Raw genomic sequence first — 23,380 nt, forward strand, 5'->3', positions numbered from 1 at the left:
ATGTCAACAGTGATCTGTGGATTTTCTCCAGAGCAGCAGCAGCAGCAGCAGCAGCAGCAGAAACAACGGTGACGTTGCTGTGATCAACCGCTACCATCACCACCACCACCAACACCGCCAACTCCAGCAGCAGCCGCGCAGCAACCACGGAGCCGAAGCGTACACGGTTTGTTTGCTTTTTAGGGTAATATACACCGCGAGAGACCCGTAGTGTTTACCTGCTAGTAACACGAACTAGCAGCATCACTGGCCACCCCGTTCCAAACGGGTGCTAGTAGTTGTGTAGTAATAGCCACACTACTAACCACTAGCCCATTGGCTGCCCGCGGGCAATTATTTAGCGAAAGCGACTTTTTATTATTTTTGCTTTATATAATTTCTACCACTCCACCCGACGCCTTCGTCGAGAAGTACCCCCCGATGACATGATATCGCGATGTAAATAAACCGTTTGTGGCTCCAAACCAAATTGGACCTCACACATGGTTCTTGGTTTGGTGGGTTGGCCAGAAGCAAATAAAAACGCAACGTGCCAGAAGCAGATAGTAATGTTTTTGCCAGTTGCACACGCGCCATGCAGATTATCAGCAATCTAGCGCCCTGGTCACGGCTCGTAGAGTCACCGAAAACAGGTGGCGCCGCGCACATACACACACACAAACACACGCGCAAAGGGTGGTAGCGGTGCATATGAGCGGAGATAGTGCATTCGGTTGATAGTGTCCGATTAGTTGATTATCCCCTCCCCAATCTCCCTCACCCTTCACCACTTCACAGCCTATGCGTTTCTTTTTCTCCGCCCAATGTCTTTCTCACGCGCCCGTCCATCTCGTCATGGATAGATGCATGATGAATTGGAGCAGTGGTCGGCAACCAGCTCAGTTTAAAGAGCCAAGTAACTTTGCCGCGAGTTTAGACAACGAAGCAAGCAGATCAGACCTACTGAATTTAGAGGAAAATTCGCAGTAAAAAAGTTATCAAGATCCCATCAACATTCCTAAATTCAATTAATTCTGTTTTAAATTGACCATAACAACAATATTGTTTTTTTATCAGCACAATGAAGGTCCCCTGAGATGAGCCCTCCTAAACATGTTGCACCAAACATAGTAAATAGTAAAGAATGGCCAAGAAATGAATCATAAATTTCCATGTTACCATACATTGGGAAATCTTACTTGGCGGATTTCTTCAAAGAACGAAAATCGCTTTCCATTATGGCGCAAAGATGCTCAACACTAGGAGTATGAATAAATGTAGCTTCCTTTGAGTAATTTGGTTTTTCCATCCACCCGTCCATTTTACGTCAGACACGTCCGTGAACTTAGTGTTAAGATTCGCCGCCCTTTGGGCACGAGCACGGTTGCCGACCCCCGGAATTAGACGAATCCACTAGACAGGTTGGTAGGGCCACAGAGCAGGACGGGAAAGCGGCGGGCTGGCGAAAAGGGAACGGGGTTTGGAATGGGATCAAAGTAGGTTTTCTCTCGCGTCTCCGCCTGGCGTTGTGTGCTGCTTGGGGGTTGGTTTCGGCTCGCAGCGGACGGTTCCCCTGGGCTGCGTCAACAGCGCGCTGCGTCGTCGCTGTTAGTGTCACTCGAAACGGGTGGAAATCTGAGACACAGGCAAACGCAGCCAACACTTCCATTGGCTGCCATACACGGCACGGCACGGGACGGGACAGGACAGGCGCGGACAGTTCGAGAAAAGGTATAGTCAGTCAGTCTCCCCCTCTCCTTTAGCTCACGGTGTGCCCAGCACGCACAACGCGCAGTAACGCGGCTTGCCGTGCCGTGGACGAACACGCGAGTCGTTTCGCTTTTCTTCGCGCTCCCTTAGGAGGAGGAGAAGGTGGAGGAACAGGAGAACCCAAACCCCGTGGATCGTGTTTTAGTGTCGCCGTGTCACTTCCTCTCGGACATTCCTGGTGTTGTTTGGCGATTGTTTTGTTTTGCTACGGTACTGATCGATCGATCGAACTTCTAGTGAGTTTAGTGACCATCCATCAGCGCGAGAAGAAAGTGGACGGATCAACGATAACGGTGACGAAAGCGCGAACTGGGATCGCCGATGTAATGGTTTTATCTTCTTCTGCCACTTCACGTTCTTTTCCCTGCCTGCCTTTCTCTCTTTCTCCCTCCCTACCCCCATTGCGTATTTTCCCCCATTCTGTGCTGGGCGGCGTTTGTTTTCTTTCGCACATAAATAAAAAAAGAAGGCTGTTTAGAGATTGCTACTGGCCACACCGTCGCCGCCACCGCCTAACGGTACACACTGCCTGGCCTCCATAATACAGAACCATCTCTTCCCAACCTTCCCGTTTAGCGCCTGCCGTTATTGTTGCTCTTGTGTTGTCGATGAGCCTTGAGGAAAAGAAAATAGGCGGAAGGAAGCAAGAAGAATAAGAAACCAGGAAAAGAAAATACAAAAACATCTCAGCTCTGGTAACGCTGGTGGGTGACAAACTGGCGGAGGCACTGGCCAGGGAGTTGGTGGAGCTTCGGGAGGTGGCAGTGCGTTGTCTGTGCAACGCGCCAACATGCACATTTCACCTTCAATTCAATTCCACCCGTTGGGTAACCTACACAAAAAACTCCACCACCACCACCCGGACCGGATGACGGCCGGACCACGCGCACTCCGGATGTTTGAAGGGCACACAATTTTTCTAATGTGTAAACGGTGTTACAATTCTTGTTGTCCGCCACTTTTCGTGTTTTATTTTTTAAATGGCCACAAATCAGTTGCGTCCGAGTGCGCCCACAACGAGATACTACCTGAGAGATAGCCTCCGTATCAGGTTTGCGCTCTGCCTGATAGCATGTTTGTTTGACGTTGGCAAGAGACAACTAATTATTACGATTTTTTTTTGAAGGTGCATGTAACACCAAACCATTCGCCGGCCAAACGGTGGACATAAAGTACTTAGTTCGAGTACCAACTAATTGGTTCCGGCAGCATTCCGCCACGGTTTCTAAATATAGTTTTTAAGTACAGTCCGGCGGACAAATGCGTGACCGACCTATGGCAAAACGATTAAATATTTCTAGACCATTTTTTTTTCAGCATAACTGAGTCATGTCCTAAATATGAATTATTTTATATGAGGTTGTACCATTCCCTGCGAAAAAATGATCTATTTGTCAAGACAGGTATGCTAATAATGGTATTCTGCAACATTGTTGTCCGAAAGATCGTACCAGAAATGTTATGCAGTTTCGCTCAACAAGTGTGTGGACGGGTAAAATATTTTACTTTTATCCCACAATTCCAGTATGATTTCAACATCATACCGTAACTTGATGATGTAGCATGTATTCATGCTTTACTTTTGAGCATGTGATCGAAGATAAAATTTGAATGGGAAATATATTTCAGGAATACAAGAATATTTCCTGCTTGTATAACATAGGCAGGATATTCAAAGGCTCGATGTAATGATGTGGCTTAGAAGATTTGATATTTTGGAGAAGAAATGATAAAACATAAAACATTTCTTTGTGTGGTACACTTGTGTGGAGAACTTTTTTGTGGGATTAAAAATCTTCAACCAAGTATTTATTAAACTAACGAAAATGACCTAGGATACAAAAACTTTTGTTTAAGAAAATCTGTCAACAGATAAATGACCTGTTGTAAATGCCATGTTAGAGAATATAATTTGAATATAAAAAGGATACACGTTTATGGAAGAAATTATGTTTCCGTTGGCCGAACTCTAGGTCTTGTTGAGCAGACTGTGAAAGCGTTATGCTATTAGCATTGTAAATGTTAAACTAGTGCGATTCGTAATGGATGCGTTTCGAGCGTAGCTTACACACAGAGCCATTGCATAACACGGCGGTCGACGTTCCAAAGGGGCTAATTTTTACCCATTTGTAAATGCAAGATTTGGCGGCAAACATGTGGTGATAGCTATCCGAAAAACCGTACCGAAAATAACCCCTGACTAAGCTTCTTGGCCAGGGGTGTCGCAGCTAAAAATATGACCGGAAATTGATCGAGCAAAACATACCAAAAAAAAAAAAAAAAAACAAAACCCACCCTCCCGAAAACAGAGAAATGAAACTAATCTCGCGTCTTAATCCGGTCTCCACCGCAACGACACCATCCGGTGCCGGGGTTTTACGGCGGTTGCACAATATAATTCGCAGATGGCCGCGGCACCACCGAACAACAGCAGCAACAATAACAACAACAGCAGCAGCAACAATAACAACAACAACAACAACAACAACAACAACATCAGTATCACAAATGAGACGGATGAATTCATCAAGAAGAGCCGGGTGACGCGGGCCGCACCGCCCAAGCCGGCCTACGATCCGCTGCAGTTCGTCCAGATCAAACCGGCTAAGCTGTACGATCTGAACAAGGCAAAACCGTCCACCGAGCGAAAGGTGGTGGAGGTGAAGACCCCGCGCGAGGTGGAAGACGCGGAGGAGTGGCAGTGCAATCTGGACAACTGGAAGTCGTCCCGCAGGAAACGGGTCGAGCACATCATCGACAAGATCACCGAGGCGAAGAAGATCGAGCAGGAGGAAGTGTGCCGGGGGCGCAAGAAGTCGAAGACGTTTTCCGAAATGTTGGAAAATAGGTAAAGTTTTGGGTTGGTGCTTTTTCAAACAAATGAGCCATTCCATTTAACCTGGCGTGTGCTTTCAGTGGATCGCGGAGGAGGTTTATTTTGCCTGGCGCCGAGGATGACGATGATGGTGGCAGCTTTAGCGATGATCTGCAGGACAATAGGGATCCCTCGAAACAGCAGTACAAGGTAAAATGCCCACGATACGGTTTTAATTTCCCATTTATTGATCAAACCTCCGGCGGGGGTTCTTTTCCACTTTCTACAGGACGAATCGACCGACGATCGGGCGACGGATGATACTAGCAGCTGCTGCTCGTCCAAAGTCACCGACGGAGAATCGAAAACGCCCGATCTGGGCGAATCGCAAGAGATGCCGGAAATGAACGAGTTTTCCCTAGCGATAGAAAACTACAAGTCAAAGTTTCCCATGACACAGAGCAGAACGGCGATGTTGTCCAGCGGCATGATGGCATCCACCACCGTTGGAACCACGACCACTGCCACCACCACGTCGTCTGTGGTTAGTTCAATTGAAAGCAATAGCAACGATAATTACGAGAGTACTAATAGCAATAGTATCAGTGACGACGGCAAAGGGGAAGCTCCGCTGACGGCGACAAATGCGTCAAACGAAGCGTTCGGTAGCGTAGAGGAAAAGGCGCCCAGTTCGGGGCGTCCCATATTGTTCGAGTTTGCGGGTAACCGGGCGGAAAAGATAAGCAATGACGAACATTCGGAAAAGTCGGATCAATCCCCGGCGAAGGTGAATGTGATAGAACGACGGCGACTGTTCGAGCAGTTCCAGCAGCTGTCCTGTGCGCCCGATGCGACACCGGCGACCGCAAAGTTGACCCAAAGCAGCGGCAGCAGCAGTGGCCAGGAAGAGTGCCGGTACTCTGAGGGTACGCAATCATCCACCGACGAACCGCCGACGGGAGGTCCCGGTTCGGAATGGTTTACCGCGGGAAGCATCAAGGAGCGTCGTGCCATTTTCGAGCGGTACCAATCGAACGAGCTGGTGGTGAACGAAGAGATGACCAACGAACTGGGACGCAGCCGAAGCAGCAGCAGTACGCAGGTCACGAAGAGCCGCTCCGAGTCGAACTTTGGCTTCGTGAATGGCAGTACGGGCCGGTTCGAGCTGACCCTGGCGCAGCTGAAGCGTAATGGCGGGGCCGATTGCTGCGAGGACAGCGGTATCCAGTCGACGACGGATCTGTCCCGCAGCTCGGTGGTGTCGCAGGCGGACGAACACGATCCATCGTCCATGTTGCTGCTCTCGGAGGAGGCACTGGGAAAGAGTCCAAATCGATCGGCCGCGACACTCGATTCGGCGAGCGAATTTTCCGACACCGACTGCAGCAACGGACAGGTACGTTTGTTTGTGTCCCCGTGTGTGTGTGTGTGTCTGTCCATCGTAAGGGTTTTCTATGTGTCTCCTGCATGGGCTTGCTTTTAACCGCTTGCTGAATGATGTTTCCCGTACGATCCTTTGGTTCGAGTTTTATTTTTTGACCTCGGTCTGCAACAGGGTTTATGTTGGAATGTCGCTAGTTTTGTCCGGCGCCAATTTTTTTCCCTTTAATTTTGCTTTGGATTTGTTGGCAAACGATCGTCTTTTCGGGTGCGAATGATGGGTGCATATTTTTCCGCTTACGTTTTCGAAAAAAGACAGATCTGCTTGTCCTTCGTTGCGTTGCATGGTGTGGTATTTGCACGTCTGAAAAATGTATTTGACTGCATTCCTTTCCCAGCGCGTTTTGGCAACATTATAACCTTGTGGCTGCAATTATCTTTTCGGTTATTCATTTTTAGAATGTTTCGTTGCCGCGTGTTGCGTTCCCATCTTTGCGATGATTCACTCCATCTAGTCCTTTTTCGAGATTACTTGTTGCCTGTTTCCCGAAAGCATATTAATCCTTTTGTTTTTAAGTTAACGTTTGTGCATGATGTGCGAGACATTTCGTTGCGCAGTTGGTATCCGTCGTTGGCTTTAACATTATCGTTTGCGCACTAAATGTTACGTTGGCTGATGTTTTGATGTTGCAAACAAAACCCCGACTTACCCCGGCCACTCAAGGTTATCTTACTTTCTTTTTGCAATGTGCAAACTATTTAAAGGAAGCGGCCCGGGCGGCGTCTATCTAGTCTATTACCACAGCAGCCTATTTGGAGTGCAGTTGAGCAAAAGTAAAGAAATAAAATGCATAAACCAGTTGTTGTAAGCATCCACCTTCTCCTCGTTACTTACAAAATGCAAATCCCCGCGCCCACGTCCCCTCCTACCAAAGTTGCCCGTAGAGTTACACTTTAGGAACGTGCGCGCCCGTGACTTCAATCGTCGGCTGAATGATCAGTCGGGTTTGACGAGACGCATTCATACTGAAGGTAGGATGTAATGGGTTTAAACGTAGGAACTTGCCAAACAAATGAGTACAGTTACGTTCGATAGGGAAAACCTATGATGCAAAGAGAGGGGGAGTTAGGCAAAAGTAGTTTATCTCTTCGGCACGTTGCCATAGAATGTAATTCTGTTTTAGCGCACTATTAACATATCTTCTCATACGTAGCTTCTTGACAATGCGCTCGATGTGGCGTTCGAGGAAATGGATAGTGAACTGAATGAATCCGGTACCATCGTGGACGAACCGGCACCAAAAGGAGGGGGACCGATGCAGGAGCAGCAGGCCACCGAAATAGTACCATTGCCCACCGACTTTGTCCCAACCGATGCTGCCATCCTGGGCGGAAACGAAGTTGTGCTGCTACCGTTGCCAAAATCGGCACTTACACCACCGAAGGAAAAGCCACCACCACCCCCGGTCGACGATGAGCCGGAGCTGGAGCTGGAGCTGGAACAACAGCAGGAGGGTACACCGTCAGCCGGTGGACTTGTGGCCGCTGGCATTACGAGTTGGATGCAAAAGAATGAGATAGCTGCTATGCAGATGAACCGGATGATGGTCTCGGGCGCTGTTGATGGTATGCACCCGGAGTCGCACCTGGAGTCACGGGTAGATTTTTACGACCAAAAGCTGGACTCATCGATGGACGGTATGCAGCGGGACGAGTATCTCCAGCTAGCGGACGAACAGTGGAGAAGTCTGGAAAGCTACGAAGTGGTACACCAGGTTCAGCAAAAGCATGATCAGCAGCACCAGCGCAAACAGCAGAACGAACAGGACAGGGAGGAAGAGCGACAGCAGCATCAGAGAGAGAAGGACCAGCAAGAGCTACTGGTGTACAGTAATCGAATCGAAGCGCAGCCCCATCACCATCAGCTGTACGATCCCGGAGATCATGAGGTAACAGACAATTGCAACCAGTGATGTATCGCAAGGAACTCTTAATCATTCAAACATGTTTCGGCAATAATGATGATGCCATTTGATGTCAGCTCATAATGATCGAATGGAAATTAACACGAGAGTCCAGATAGCGCTTTTATCGCAATCCAACTTTCTTTTTAACGGCATTATCGGCTGGTTATTTTTACATAAAAAGGTTTTCTTAAAATCCAAATTAAAGTATTTGTAAAAAAGCTTTCGGTAAAGATTCCAAAGCTATGTCTTCTAGTGTTAAAAAAAGTCATCTATTGGATTCATTCGTTTGCTTAACTTCTTTTTAAATTTACGCATATAATCAAATGAATGTGGCACTCATTCAAATTTGCTATACGGGCCAGTTGCTTCATCACTGATTGCGATTATACTTTTTTGTGTACGTTCTGTTGCCCCGGAGGTGATAAGAGTTGGAAACACATGACTACATGGTAGCGTATTTCAGAGCATTCTTTTAATTCCTATCCACACTCTGTGTGTTCGACTTGTGTGTATTCCTAGGAAATAGTTAGCGTAGAGCGCGAACTTCTACAGATAGAACAGGAGGAACTGCAGCGTCGAAGAGAGAAACAGATGTTCTACGAAAAGCGCACGAGTACCGACGCTGGCCGTCATCCGGACCAGCTGCATCAGGGTCACCATCAGCAGCAATTGCCACCTGCACAGCAGCAGCAGCAGCAGCAGCAACCGCCACATCATCACACAGTAGAACCCGTTCAGCAGCAATCTGCGCATCAGCAACAACCACACCGTCCGCTGCAGCAAGAACCGTACTATGAAGCACACCATCACCATCACCTCCATCATCATCTTTCGCACAACCTGCACCAAAATCACCACCATCACCAAAACCATCACCGGGCGTCCATGCCGGCCATCGACAGCCGCTCGCTGCAGAACGTGAACTCGTACGCTTCGTACGACACCCCGTACGTGGACGATGTGAACTCGGCGTACGAGATGACCTCGTTGCACCGCGAATCGATGCCAAATCTATCGCAGGCGGTCACCTCCTCGTCCCATCCATCGTCACTGTCGTCGTACGGCGAGGAAGCGTACTCGGCCAACTCGGCCACCAGTTTCGATGGCAGTGGGTGGCTGCCTCCGGTAGAACATCGCTCGGGCAATCGTCCTACGGTGGCGCCAAGACCAGCGCTAAATGGGTTTCTCGACCGACCGGTGGGCCCGAACGGTGGAGGAGGATTCCTTGGAGTAGGTGATAGGCAGCGAGTATCGAACAGTATGTTCGAGCAACAACCCAAAGGTAAAATGTTTTACCACGATCATCATCGTTACACTCGTACGAATAATGTTTTTGATGTTTTGCAACAGATAATAAACAAAATGCATACCACTCAGCCATGGGGATCAACCGTGGTGGAGGGCAGCTAGCGGCAAACAGCATGCCGTACGGTCAGCACTGGCTGGTACAGGAAGCGGAGCAACGGCGCATCGAGCAGCATCAGAAAAATGCAAGCAACAACACCACCACCAAACGGCCCTTGCCAAAGTTTGTCATCGATGCGATTACGCAGCGGGTGCAAAAATTGAATGCCGGCAGTCCGGAACAGTCGGAGTGAGTGAAGGAAAATTGTGCCCCGAAAACGATCACCCTTTGTGACGATTTTTTTTATATTTTCTGCACACGTGTAGCCGCAGTAATTTATCGGAGGATTCGGATCTGGCAATGCTGCATTCGATGAAACATCATCACCACCAGCACCACCAGCCGCTGCCGCGGCCACACCATCCACAGCAGCAGCAGCCGCTCCCACCTTTGCCACCTCAACAGCAACCGCCGCAACAACAGTATTCAAACGCAAGCGATAAAGTGCTGAGCGTAAGTGGCAAAAAGGAATGCTCGCACTGCCGAATAGAACTGGGTACGTACGTGTTGATTAACGAAAAGACCGGGCTTAGCGCCAGGGTGGTGGTGGAGCTTTTGTTTAGGGAGAACTAATCCCTACGCACGTTCTACTGTTGCGCGGGGGATTTTATGTAACCATTGTTTGACTGTTCTGGAGCTAACATTTCGTGTATTTCTTTTACTTTTTAATCCACCATTCTCCTCTCAGGCAAGGGTGCAGCGATGGCGATTGAGAGCCTGGGTTTGTTCTACCATATCGAATGCTTCAAATGCTGCGTTTGTCACGTTAAGCTCGGGGACGGCACCAATGGTATAGATGTACGCGTTAGGAAGTATCGACTTCATTGCCAAAACTGTTTCTCTAGTGAAGACGGTGTAAAGTTTAGTTGCGTTTAAGAGCAAAAAAGTGAGAGCAAAAGCAAACAAAAACTAATTTATTCTTCCCGCCCCTCTCTTGACCTGAACAACCTTTAATACCTTATACCTTTCGCTTTGTATGATGAACTTGAATTATATTATTATCAGTTTTTGATAGATTTATTACGATTATTATTAATAATTATATTATTATTACTCTTTGTTCGTTTCAATAAAAGCAATAATTATGAAAATTAACTACGACCACGTGTTGTGTTTCAAATTGTTTCAAAAATTCAATTTACCGAAAATGCTCTGGAAACACGTTGAAATATGAATTATTTTTAGTTTAAAAAAGAATACTACAGTTTTGCGTTGGGAAAATAAGTGGAATCATGGTCATATGTGTTTAATCAAGTCTTAAAACCTATGCAAATGTTTTATAATCTTTTCATATGAACAGGTGGTTGCTATTTCCAGATCAGGTGGTTTCAATCTGCTGCTTTCCATGAGGTTCACAGTTGACACTCCGTGAACTGTTCGAACCTAGTGTTCGCTGAAGATCGAAGACAAATCTAAACATTGTATAAAAATATTTTAAAATTCGTCAACTAAAATGAAAATATCTTTATTTCAAAATCTGCTTAATTGAAGAATCACAAAATAATTTCAAAAGTACTCCAACCGGTTCAGCTTTTTGAAACGGTTCTTCGCCCAAGCAACCACAAAGTGGACCCACTTGGATAGTGGGTCCAAGGGAGATTTAAATTAGAAAATAACGTACTTACACAAACTTGAAACTTGCAATTTGTAAGAAAGTTCTAAATAATAGCTTTAGTAATTTCTTCAACGAGTTACATCCGTAAAACAAGATAAATTTGTCTTACGTTTGTCGATGATTCCCATCTCTACTGTTTTGGTTTTGACATGCTCCTACTTCGGAGCCAAAAATGTAAACAAACCCTAATCGCCATCGATATTGCGTGAACAAGTGTACCAGTGGTAGGAGCGATTCCAAAAATCCACTAGTATTTAAACGTGAATCCGTGACTCGTGCTTTACCCGCTTCAGTAATACAGATTTTACCCAGGCAATATAATACTTCACGCATGTTTCCATAAAATAACGGTGCCCCCTTCGCTAACCACCTCCGGCCAGTAGGCTTTTTCCATCCATTCTCGTTGGCCTCTGTCGATTAAATCATCCCCGTGCACTATGCTGTTTACACTCATGTATCTCGCTATGACCATCCGCACCTCGTCGAAGTTTAGAGTTATAAAAAATAATCTCAGGAAAATACTGACCGATCGCTACGCTGTCAGCTTTTACACAACATCCAATGGTGGTAATAATTTACTAAATTGTATTCTGCCTGCTGTCATTAATTTAAGCTGCACCAACACTCTTGATTCGGGTTTTCACAACTGCTTAACCGCTTTCCCTATCAGGTAATTGGGCAGCTGGTTCTCCCGATGCGTCGCCTTGTACCAACGTGACCACCTGCATCTGGTATGGTCCGGAACAGCGTGGTTGTCTTCTGTATCCAGTCCAACGGAAATCTCTCTCAAGCTGGATCAGCGTTCCGGAAACGATCAAATCCCTGCAGGTGACTGGCGCTTCCTGCGATTGGCAGAGTGTGAATCAGAAAAACGACACCGTACATCTGCTTGTTACGTTAGAACAATCGTTCGAGCAGACCCCAGAGGATTCTGTCGATTCGATTATGCTAACAAGATTCGGACGCTTTTTGGCCTGGAATCGTTCTACTCGGGGATTGCAAGTGCTACTGGAAACGGATACAGCACACCTGTTTCAACTATTCGTAGCAACCTTTGGCCAAAATCGGTATCTTATGAACGCTGGCCGTTTGAAACTGATTCATTTAGAAAGTAGGTGGACGACGTTTGGAACTCTATGATCGATGAATATTGGAAATGATCATTTCTTTGTGCTAATTCATTGCAGGTGTGGAAACATATGACGAGCCCAAACCTTTTGAAGAATCGAAAGACTTGGTCGAATCGTTCCCAACCGTTACTGAACAAACATTTACCACCGACGCATGGCTCTCATCGCTGTTTAAAATTCTTCCCGATAAAGATCCCGATCCGATTCAAGTCCCAATATCTGGCATTCAACCGGATATCATCGCTTCCAACGATATTAAGGTGGGTTAAACTTGATTCCAACTGTATTATTTCACGACTAAGGCTTTTTTCCTTACCCAAACAGATTTCCCTCGACATGGTCGATGGCACTGTAAAGTCTAGTCAAAGCAAAGCGGATGTTCTGACCAGTGGGAGCACCTCCCGCAATAGGTCCCAATTGGATCTAACCGACGGGATTGCATCCACTGTGGATTATTTGGATAAAGCTCCAACACCAAATGATAGTCCTGTTCCGGAAGACATTAAAACTGAAACAAATACAACATCCCCAGTTGTGCAAAATGTACCTAACAAGCTTGATGTAGCTCAATCGGTTGTTGCACAAGTAGCCAAAAATGATACACCGACAGAAGCGCCACCGATTGTAATGAATGTAGTTTCCAATGGAACGCACAAGAATCCTCCCGTTACATCACCGGAAAAACCCAAGACTATCCCAGCAGTACAAAAACCTGTGGTCACGCAGAAGGGAGACTCACCCGTAGTGAAACCGAAAACGGCCCGATCGTTGAGGAAAAGTTCGTTCCCGTCCAGTCGGCTACGGCTCGTCAATATGCCCGCCGGCGTCGCAACGAAACCACCGAACATTCTAGTTCATTCCGATAGTAGCTCCACGATGGAGTACGTCATTGCCACCTTGAACAATCTGCTGGAACCGAATACTTACACAATCTATCCGATAACGACGGCGCAGGCGATGGCAGGCAACTGGCAGCAGAGCACCGTACTCATCATCGTCGCCGGGACGCTCGATGTGGGCGTTCGGAAGGTTTTGCTGGACTATTTCCTGCACGGTGGAATTGTGTTCAGCTTGTGTTCGGATTTACTGGACAGTATACTTCCCGATTCGAAAACGGCAGAGGTGTGTACCTATTGTAAGGTTTGGAGCATCCTTCAAATGAGATTTTATCGATTTGTCCCTCTTTTCAGATACGAGAACGTGAGCTGGTAAGCTTTTCCTACCGTAGATGGAAGCAAATAAAGATGCTGCACCACATTTTCTGCTACCAGCTTTCACCAGCCAAAAAGCAATTTTCACTGGAATCGGAAGAAACTGCCACCTTGATGCCCGTTTCGTAAGTCAAACATCGATCCATTCAGTTCTTACAAATCATCTGATCAACGTTCACTTTTTCTGTTTCCATAGCTACGTCGATGCCATAGATTTGTCCGGCAAGCCACATTCATTGACAGTGGAAATACTCGCGCAGGAGGAAACATGGAATACGCCCAGCATTTTGGAAGCGCACAATCGTAGTACCGGAGGTCGAGCCATATTTTCACAGGTGAACAATCTTGGAACGAAGAAATCTCCAAAAGACACAACTTTTTACCATTTTATTTCCCTTTCAGATTCATCTGGAGCTGGATCCTTCCCAGTTTCAAACGACCATCGATGGGGCTGATAGTTCACTGCAGAACTCCAACCAACTGCGGTATGAAATACTGAGCGATCTGCTTGGCAGTCGTATCGGATTGAAATTGCGTGATAAAACCACCGAAATGGGCGATTCCATTACTTACAAAAATGCATTCTTTTTGGGCAAACATGAGGTAAAGCGTAAACGCCCACAAACGACGGAGTATCGAGGGCAAGCAATAAACGTTCCCGGTTTCTTTCCTTCCCTAGGCCAAGGTGGACGTATTGGGTGCACTGAAGGACACTATGGTGCGCCCAAATGTTATCCAAACGACCGACCTAACTTTACAGTTTTGTGGTAAAAGTGAGTCCACTCCTGGACCGGCGACAGAAACGCATCTGCCAGTGATGATATTTCACTGTCCGGAAGATTTCTCCACCGTGGAATATTTTGAGGTGGGCCTTCGACGAGGAAGAAATTCGTTTCGCATACTAATTTTTTTTTCTTTCTCAGAACCTAACGACAAACCAAATCGGACGCATTGGCATCTACGCACCAATCATGACCAGCTCGATGCTGATCGTGTCCAACTTGACCCTAGCCCACGGCTTTATGGTCATATCGCGCTATCAAACTAAAGGAAAGGGACGTAATAACAACCAGGTATGTGTCGGACTGCCGGAGTTTAAACTGTAGATGTATTTTACCTTACCGTTTTCTTATCGTTGTCAACAGTGGTTGAGTCCTCCCGGATGTGCGATGTTTTCCCTACAACTGCACATTCCCATGAATAGTCCACTGGGGCAGCGGTTATCGATGGTGCAGCATTTAGTAGCGGTATCGATCGTAACGGCCTTGTTATCTCTACCAGGTTATGAGGTAAGTGCAGTTACCCAAAAAGTGTTATAAACCCAAAAATACTATATTTAATTTCCCACTGGAAAATATGAACCACAGTCGAACTTGAGTAATTTTGCATACCGGCATCGCCAAGGTTCAATGACAGTCAGAAACCCAATTAAAAAAAACCTCTCTGGGTTATAATTTTGATAAAAAATCTACTTTCTACGTTATCCAGGATTATCTTTCGACTGCATGAGAATATGCATCTCTAAAACAAAAAAAGTATATTCTCGTATTTTGAGGAAGAAGTTATCTCCAAATTAGGATCAATCCGGGATCCGGGTACCAATTATTTTCTTTAATTAACACTTAAATGAACTAAGCGTTAATGCCTTTAGAAATTGCATAATTGCACCGGAGCATATTGATATATTTTCTCCGACTCGAAATTTCCATGTGTTGCGGAAGAAAACTTGAGTTTTACATTTTCGTAAATTGTTCAATCCTGCAGAAGAAATTCAGATACATTGGATGCTTCGTTCTGCTAATGGGTTTTTAACTTCTTGCAAAAAGATACACTCGCATGGGCTGGATTTGTAATTTTTGTCACACTTTATTCAACTTTGAAGCTATTTAGATTACAATTCTGATCCAATGATGTGATTAATTTGTTCTCTTGCTGTTCGTGGCGTTCGTCCTCCTCCGTTTCACATTCCGTTCCTTTCCGTTGACTCTGGTCGAAGACTCCTGCTCCGCACCGGTCGCTCTCGTCCCTAAAGTGTTCGAATCATGTTTCTCTCCTTCTGGCTTTCGCTGCGTTCTTAACACTGGCTAACTTAACCCATACACTGTCCGTCCTATATAGCCTATATTTATTTATTTTTATCTGTATAATCTCAACGTGCCTGCTCCTCCACTTATCGTCCGATGCAGTCAAACAATCAATGCCGCTTGCTTTGGGGCAAAAGGTGTCGTTTTCTTCCTCCCGCAACGAATGAAGTGACTATTTGCAAGGGTTCAACTCTTTCTATCTGCCGCTGCTGTTGTTGATGGAATGGGGGTGCCAAGGGGGTGGCGGGGTTTGTTTTCGCTTTAGAAGACCGATTCAGCCGACCGGGACAACTGTACCGGGTGCGAGGGTGACCGGGCAAGCCGTTTCTTGGGCAACCGCTCGAGATTGGACAGCAGTTTGGCAAAGTCGGGCCTATCGTCCGAGTGGTAGCTCCAGCACTGGATCAGGATGTCCTTGACGTCGCGCGATGCCTGCAGATTGGCGAGCGTTTGCTTCATGCCTCGGCCCACCTGCCAGATGATCGATTCGGCCGGCTGCGACTTGAAGGGAAACTCGCCGCACAGCAGCTCGTACCAGACGGTGCCGAACGCGTAGATGTCGGAGGCCCGCGAGAATGGCAGATCGCCCTCGACCGGCCGGTACGGCGTGAGGTTGCGCATCAGTTCTGGCGCTAGGTAGCACAGCCAGCCGCCCGGAATGCCGAGCCCGAGCTCGCAGTACAGCAGCTTGGTGGCGCTGAACAGCCCGAAGTCGGTGATGATCACCTTGCCGTTCTCGAGGAAGATGTTCTTCGTCTTCAGGTCCTTGTGCACGATGCCGCGCGCGTGCAGGTAGCCCATGCCCTGCGAGATCTGCTGCGCCACCAGCGTCGTTCGGTTCAGGTTGAACTTGTCCTTTCGCAGGTGGATGTGCGTGTAGAGCGTGTTGCCCTTGCACAGCGAGGTGACGATGGCCAGCCGGGGCGGCTTCATGCAGGCGCCCATGAACAGGACCACGTTCTCGTGTCGCGTCTTCTTGAACGTGGCCACCTCGAGTTTGAACGCCTCGAGTGTGCTCTCGTCCGCCACGTAGTCCTCCTTCAGCAGCTTCACGGCCACGTCCCCGTGCCAGAGGGCCCGATGCACCGTGCCGAAGCGCCCGTTGCCGATCTTCTCCTTCAGGTGCAGATCGTCGTACGGGATGTCCCACTCCTTGAGCGAGAGCGAGTTCTGCCGGGGCCAGCTGCTCTCGTGATCGCGCTCCTCGGTTGAATCGAGTCGTATCGGCGTCCGGTCGGAGGACGAGTCGGTACTGGTAGCACTAGCCGAGCCTGTCTTGTCCTCCCCACCACCGGGCACGTTGTGCTCCGCTTGATTATCTGGGAACTGCAGCCTCGGCACATCGACGGCGGTGGAGGTGTGACTGTTGCTGCCAAGGCTGCCAAGCCCGCTGGATGCATTGCCACCACCCGCGATGGGATGTGTTTCGAGTGTGACTCCGCCGCTACCACTACGATCGCTTCCACCGCTCGTTGCCATCGAACCACCGGTAACGATCGAAGACGTTGAAGTCATCATCGATCCACCGGCGCCACCAGGGGCCCCTCCACTCCCCACCTCCGGGAAGTTGAACTGCGAATGCTTGGACGTGGCGGGTGTTTGCGGCGGAAGTGACAGCAGTGCGGGGCTCGAGGGTGACGAACTGTTGCAGCTCGACCCGGCCGAGCTGCTGTCCGGTCCGCCACCACACGCATGGATCGCATGCATCGGTCCCCGTGGCATGCCCGGCTTCATCTCGCCACCACCGCGAACGCCTCCGCCGTACATGAGAGGATTGCCACCGCCGCCACCACCGCCCCGGCCAATGTTGGGTGAAACGCTTGGGCAGAGCGTGTCCGACTGGAGCGACTTCTTAAACTCATCCACAAACTCCTGCGGCAGGCCGCATGACGGTGGCACGCTCGACTTGCAGTCCTTGTGGCAGCGGAACTTACACTCGGTGCACTTGAAGCAGATGTACATCTGCTTGAGGCACAGGTCGCAGGTGCTCTTGGTGACCTTGAACTTTTTCGTAAACCGATGCTGTATCATGTGGCCCATGCCGCGCGTGATGATCGGTGTGCACGGTGACTTTGGTGGAACGGTTGCCGGGTGTGGCGGTATGCCCGGGTCAATGCCTCCGTACTCTCCTCCTCCCAGCTCCGAGCTGGTGTTGCCTGCCTGGTGCTGCTGCCCGTGATGATAATAATGATGACCGGGAGGGCCCTGGCCCTGCAGCAGATGGTGCTGGTCAATGCCACCGGACGCACTGGTGCTCACACTACTGCTGCCACTGCTCGTGACCGTCGGTTCCGTGTGGAGCCGAGTGCGGGAAAAGGTGCCTACCAGCCGGTTCGAGGCACTCCCATTCGCCAGCAGACGCTGCTGCTGATGCGACACGAACGTGCCACTTGCTCCGCCTCCGCTCGTCGGCAGGTTGGGGGAGGCCGTGGTCGTCAGGGACGGTGGACCGTCCGGACCGAGCGACACGACCGTCGATGGAATGTTGTTGTTGATGTGATTAATGCTGTTGTTGTTATTGTGGCCACTGCTGTTGTTGTTGCCGCCATTGGAATGGCCATTGTTGTTGTTATTGTTGTGGGCACCGCCTACCACGTTTGATGCCACATGTCCACCGCTAGCCGCACTCAATCCGCCCTGCTGTTGGGCAACGAACTGGGACTCGTGGGATTTCGATTTGGTAAGCGCCGTGGTAGCGTCCACCACTCCGCCCGGTGTGGAGGACGTCGTCGTGCTGGTGGACACCACCGCTCCGCCACCTGTTGTTGACGACGCCGGAACCACTGCAGCTGCCGCAGCGGCCGCCGCCGTCGAAGCCGCGGTGGAACAGGAAGAGGCGGATGTGGAGAGCAACGCAGTCTGATGTTTCCGCTTCGGAGGTGGTGTCGTGGGAAAGCCTCCTTTGCGGTTCTGCTTGTTGTTGTGCAGCAGCACGTTGGAGGGCGAGTTCGGTGGCGAAGGAGACGGCGTGCAGCCGCTCGTCGACGCTTCATCCGGGGAGATCGTATGATGTGGATTCAGGAGCGAGTCATGCTGCTGCTGATGGTGGTGATGGTGGTGGTGGTGGTGCGGTTGCTGCTGGTGTTGCATTTGTGGCACCGATTCCTCCGATTGCGGGCTAGTGGAAGTGGTCGGCAGCTGATGATGGTGATGCTGGTGATGCATAGCATCTGACCCTTGTCCGCCGGTGGGGCCATTATTGTGTCGCTGCTGGTAGCTTACGCCGCTGCTAGTGCTCTGCTTGTTCGTGCACTTGCTGCCAGCCAGCGATCGGTTGACGCGTGGCGAAGTCCGATGGCAGGCCGGTTGACGATCCCACGAGTCCCAGAACAGGTCCGGCGGGTCCATGCCCTTACGGCCGCTACCGTCGGCGGCTGGAGGTTCGAGCTGCTCCCGGCACCGCCGAAGATTGCCGCAGGCGCGCGTCAGCCGCTTGATTTCCTCCTCCCGAACGTACACATTGTTGCCCATGATTGTTCGCAGTTCCTTCTCGTCCTTTTCCAGCAGTCCCTCCAGCGTGCTGACCTGTTGTATCACAGCTTTGAGTGATGCACAGCTCAGACCTGAGCCACAAACAAGAAAGTAAACAAAACACCGTGTAGTTAATAGGAACACTTTTCTCATATGCTAAAGGTGTACTCACCTACAACTCTGAGCCATTGCTTGAGTTCGTTTCCTGTTGCGGGGAGCCCACGTGCCGGTAGCCGCTCGGGAAGTTTGGATTTCGTAATCAGCAGATCAGAGAACAGTTTCACCAGCTTTGTCTCGAGCGTGCGGATTTCCTGTTGGGTGAGCTCGGCGCTGGTGGCGCACTGCGTCCGCAGTCCCTCGAGCCGATCGGCCGATATATCGATCATGCTCTGTATCACATCGAGCCCTCGGCGGATGTTTACCTCACTGCTATCACTACCGCCACTGACGTCACTCCCATCATCACCTCCCGGACCACCCTCACCACCCTGGGTGGAGCTGGTGGTCGCGCTCGCAGCCGCCTTTGCTTCACAGGAATTGTTGTTGGCCATCATGATGGTTGCTGCTGTTGCTGCTAGCGGAATGCTGCGATCGAAGCGAGCCCGTAGCCCGGTAGTCGCTCGGGCCACCAAATTCGTCCAATGAAATGCAATCGTCCTGCTGCGCACGGTTCCAGCGGTAGGGCACTGGACATCCGTGATTTTTTATCGCCCGTTTTGGCCACCCCTCTACACCGCCGACACCCGTGTTCTTTACTTTGGTAAATGTGGCAGGATGAGCACTTCATCTCCCTAGCACACTCGTCATCATCGTCATCATCACAGCAATCTTTCGCACAGCAATGATGATGATGGTCGGGTTGTTGGTTCGCAATTGTTCGACTGCCATCGCACACTAGGATTGGGTTGAAGCAAATGGATGAAACTTTTTGGGGTTCAAGGGAAGGTACCTTCGAGAAAGGCACCTTACCTTCGGGAGGGCAAAACGAGCAGAAAGAAACCCTGCAATGTCCTCTGCACTATCCTTTCGCGCACCGCAGCAAGGATTCCGCAGCCAAGAAGAAGCTCGTTTTGCCTACCACCACCTCAACCACCACCGGCCACTGTCCAGCGCGAACGGAAGGATTTGGTCTCTAACAAAACGCACCACCACCGTACCCAGCAGGTACGGGTGCGCGGAAACGGGCCGGGTTGTGACCAATTCCGCAGGTATCCGAGGGCTCCGAATAAAATGCGGAATTTGTTTGTCGTCGTTCTGGTCGCTCTGGACACTCGAGATAGGTTCCGAAAAAATCAATGAATTTTTTCACTGTCAAAGTTGTAGTGTTGTGCCAATCGGGATTCGGAAGATTCGAAGACTCGATCTCTAGACGGATTCTAAAGATTTGACTCCATTAGGATTCGAATCATATTTGATTTGTTTGGGACTTGATTTGATTCGATTCCGACTTGATCCCAAACTATTTCAATCGACTCACAAAGATTTTAGTCAAATTGGCCACATATCGAGTCGATCTAGAGACAATGTAATTGACTTCAGTTTACTCAAATCGAACGCTACGTAGAATGGTTGATTGGACATAGATTGAGTTTTTTGCGCGATTTGCAAGTTAGGCTCTAGAAAAATTACTGCAACCAAAGTAATTCCAAAGAAATACAGTAGAATGTCGATTATCCGAGTTGTTCAACCCAACCAAACTCATATAGCCCACGGAATGACAATGGTTCAGACCAGGTGTTAGAAACAGTTGTGATTCTAACGCCAGCTGCCAATTCGGCTAAGCACAGACAGCCCGATCAAAATAGATAAGAAAGGGAACTTCATCGATCAGCTGACGGGTCGGCTGATCGGTAGAATCGATGACTCTTGGCGTCGGCCATCGGGGCCAGAAAAGGATAAATAGGGCATGTTTGGGCGCAATCAGGGATTTTGTGCAAATAGGAACCGTAATAAAGACTAATTTTTTGGTTTTTTCCGCTTCCGAAATTCCTATTAAATTTCTTATTTTTTCACATTCCTTTGCACATGTTAGAACACTTTCTAACACCAGGACTGAACCATTTGTACCGGATTCTGAACAAAACTATCACTCAAAATTGATAATCTTCTTAAGACAGTGTTATATACAAAAATAACTGTGCCCGTTTTCTTATGTGAATAGATTTTCCATGATCATTGATTGTATAATTGTTAAAGTAACAAATCGGCAAGTTTGGAAGCACGCCTGACGGATTGGGATTCGGATTTGAAGATCCGGATCTTAGAATGGATTTGAATCGAAAGATTCGAATCCCTGCAGGGATTCAGTTTCCCCATCACTGTTAAAGTTGCTCTCGAATCTCGAGCACCTCTAGTGTTTACCACAATCTGCACCCACAAGTTCGGAGTTGCTCCGGTTAAACTTAGTTCCAAGTGAAGTGTTTGAAATTTAAAATGTAGTTAAATTGTTTATGAAATAATAAACACTTAAAATTCAAATATTCATATTCTTTTACAGTAAAAATAAAAGTTTTTTCATTTTAAAAAGTGATATCTTTTGAAAATCGTCGATAAAAAAGAAACAGTGGGAACTGTTACAAATCCTGTGATAAATAATGTACAATACTGTGTTTTGTGGTTTATTTCAGAAACTGGACCTCGGATTGAAGTGGCCTAACGACATTTACGCCTACGGCTCGTCGAAGGTCGGTGGCAGCATTTCCAACACTCAAGTCGATGCAACCACCGCCATTATGAATGTAGGGGTTGGGCTTAACTTGAACAATAGTAAACCAACCATATGCGTAAACGATATAATTACACAGTACAATACCAAGCACTCAACAACACTACCGTTGCTTTCCTATGAAAAAACATTTGCTTTAATTTTCAACAAATTGGAAGAACTATATGACCGGGTACAGCGCGAGGGTGTAACGAGTCTTCAGGAGGAGTATTGTCGACTGTGGCTGCACCAGGATGCCGAGATAAGCATGATTGGACCATCCGGTGAGTCCTTGCAAGGCACCATCGTAGGAATTGACGATTATGGCTTTCTAGTTGTTAAGAAACAACCCTCTGGCGAAACGGTGTCCGTGCATCCTGATGGCAACAGCTTTGACATGATGCAAGGATTGATCATACCCAAATATAACTAAATAGTCGCAACGTTGTCCATACGGCCTGGTCTACAAAAGTTCGCTAAGCCAATGAAAATGAAAGTTTACAAAACCATTCCTATATGCAAGTCAAAGTCATTAGTTTTAAGTGGAGCCAGCGATAAGCTACGAATGTGTGTGCTTAGCTAGATTTCAAATACTATTGATGTGCCGCCATAGGCATCTGTTTTATTGTTGATGTATCTATTAAGTACAAGTGTAATCTTTAACTATAGAAAGTGTTTAAAATCGGTATATATATGTCTGATCAATCCTCAGCCTTACATGTTGGATAATGTAATTCCCGCCGTTAATATTCTATTAGACGATCTATTCTAATCTCTAATTGTTGTTGAATAAGAAACATGAATTGAAATATTCACCATTTTCTCGGCTATTTAAAATAAAGTTAACAGAATTTTGCAAAATTCAATCCTATGCAACCGTGCAAATTCAAACATTGATCAGTCAGTCACACAAAAAACAACGGAGAGTAGAAAATTATATAAAATTCCTATTATTGCTTATATGGATACACTTAATTAGAATTAATAATCATTCACGATAGAAGTGTTTATTGGGTTTAGATAGTGCAGCTTATAATGCTAAAAATATTTGTTAAAGCTTGGTGAACGTGGACTTTTTAAAAGATAGTGTAAAATTTTGATCCTTTTTAGCGTAATAATTTTTACATTGTTTTGTTTTTGTTTGAATGTTTCAGTTAAATCAAAACCGCAACTTTAAGAGTGGCGTGGTTAATATTTTTACTTATTATGTGTATGTTTATGGTGAGAGATGCTTTGGGTCTTTAAAAGTGTTATTCCATTCTAATGAAAATCAAAACATAGTAATAATTAAAATCAAATTCAGAGGTATAATGAAAGGTTTATCATAAATGGTCAATCGTGACGCAGTCATATCAATCAGACACCAATTGGAAATGTTAATCTAAAGCAAGCAAACTTAGACAACGATGGTTGAAAGGAAGGCTGGAATTCAAAATTTTCGATGTTATCCATTAATCCCTATATTTCCACTAGCTAGAAACATGAACATTTATTCCTCTTTAGAACACATTTCACGGTACTATGAAAAAATAAAAAAATCTTCCCAATCCTTTCCACTTGAGTCAATAAAAAAATAAAGCAAAATCAAACAGCTTACATAAATTGTGTTACTGTTGTTCTTTTTGTACTACTTTTTCTTTTCATATTTTAAATTCTCACTTTGTGTGTTTTTGCAAAGAAAAGAAATTAAAAAAATGTGTTTTCTTTCCCATTCATACAGTTCATCAATATGCTAATCAGGTACAAAACTTTGTGATAGAAAACTTCAAAATCATTTTCGTTAAAATTTCTGTGATAATTGCATACAACTAAACTGCCAAGAAAGCAACGCTTGGCCCAAATTTTTTTT

At 47.3% G+C, this 23,380-nt stretch overlaps 3 protein-coding genes across 3 annotated transcripts; 2 read left to right on the forward strand and 1 right to left on the reverse strand.

Moving 5' to 3' along the window:
* On the forward strand, positions 1 to 10,342 carry LOC131284453 (LIM domain only protein 7). Its single transcript, XM_058313313.1, has 10 exons — positions 1 to 68; positions 4,214 to 4,597; positions 4,666 to 4,774; positions 4,854 to 5,960; positions 7,159 to 7,893; positions 8,431 to 8,563; positions 8,639 to 9,193; positions 9,262 to 9,505; positions 9,583 to 9,812; positions 10,005 to 10,342. The coding sequence occupies exons 1-10, from the start codon at positions 1 to 3 to the stop codon at positions 10,190 to 10,192; spliced, it is 3,753 nt and encodes a 1,250-aa protein (XP_058169296.1). The 3' UTR covers positions 10,193 to 10,342.
* Positions 10,343 to 11,368: 1,026 nt separating this feature from the next.
* LOC131288419 (biotin--protein ligase) lies at positions 11,369 to 21,978 on the forward strand. The gene is made up of 11 exons (XM_058317550.1): positions 11,369 to 11,495; positions 11,602 to 12,042; positions 12,119 to 12,321; positions 12,386 to 13,183; positions 13,252 to 13,397; positions 13,469 to 13,607; positions 13,675 to 13,875; positions 13,952 to 14,137; positions 14,196 to 14,345; positions 14,418 to 14,561; positions 21,455 to 21,978. The coding sequence occupies exons 1-11, from the start codon at positions 11,369 to 11,371 to the stop codon at positions 21,962 to 21,964; spliced, it is 3,045 nt and encodes a 1,014-aa protein (XP_058173533.1). The 3' UTR covers positions 21,965 to 21,978.
* On the reverse strand, positions 15,141 to 20,066 carry LOC131288417 (kinase suppressor of Ras 1). The gene is made up of 2 exons (XM_058317549.1): positions 19,000 to 20,066; positions 15,141 to 18,919 (listed from the first exon to the last, which is right to left on the reverse strand). Exons 1-2 carry the CDS (start codon positions 19,379 to 19,381, stop codon positions 15,618 to 15,620), a joined length of 3,684 nt encoding a protein of 1,227 aa, XP_058173532.1. The 5' UTR covers positions 19,382 to 20,066; the 3' UTR covers positions 15,141 to 15,617.
* Positions 21,979 to 23,380: the final 1,402 nt, after the last annotated feature.

Source organism: Anopheles ziemanni, chromosome 3 (assembly GCF_943734765.1).
Source record: "Anopheles ziemanni chromosome 3, idAnoZiCoDA_A2_x.2, whole genome shotgun sequence".
Lineage (NCBI taxonomy): Eukaryota > Metazoa > Arthropoda > Insecta > Diptera > Culicidae > Anopheles > Anopheles ziemanni.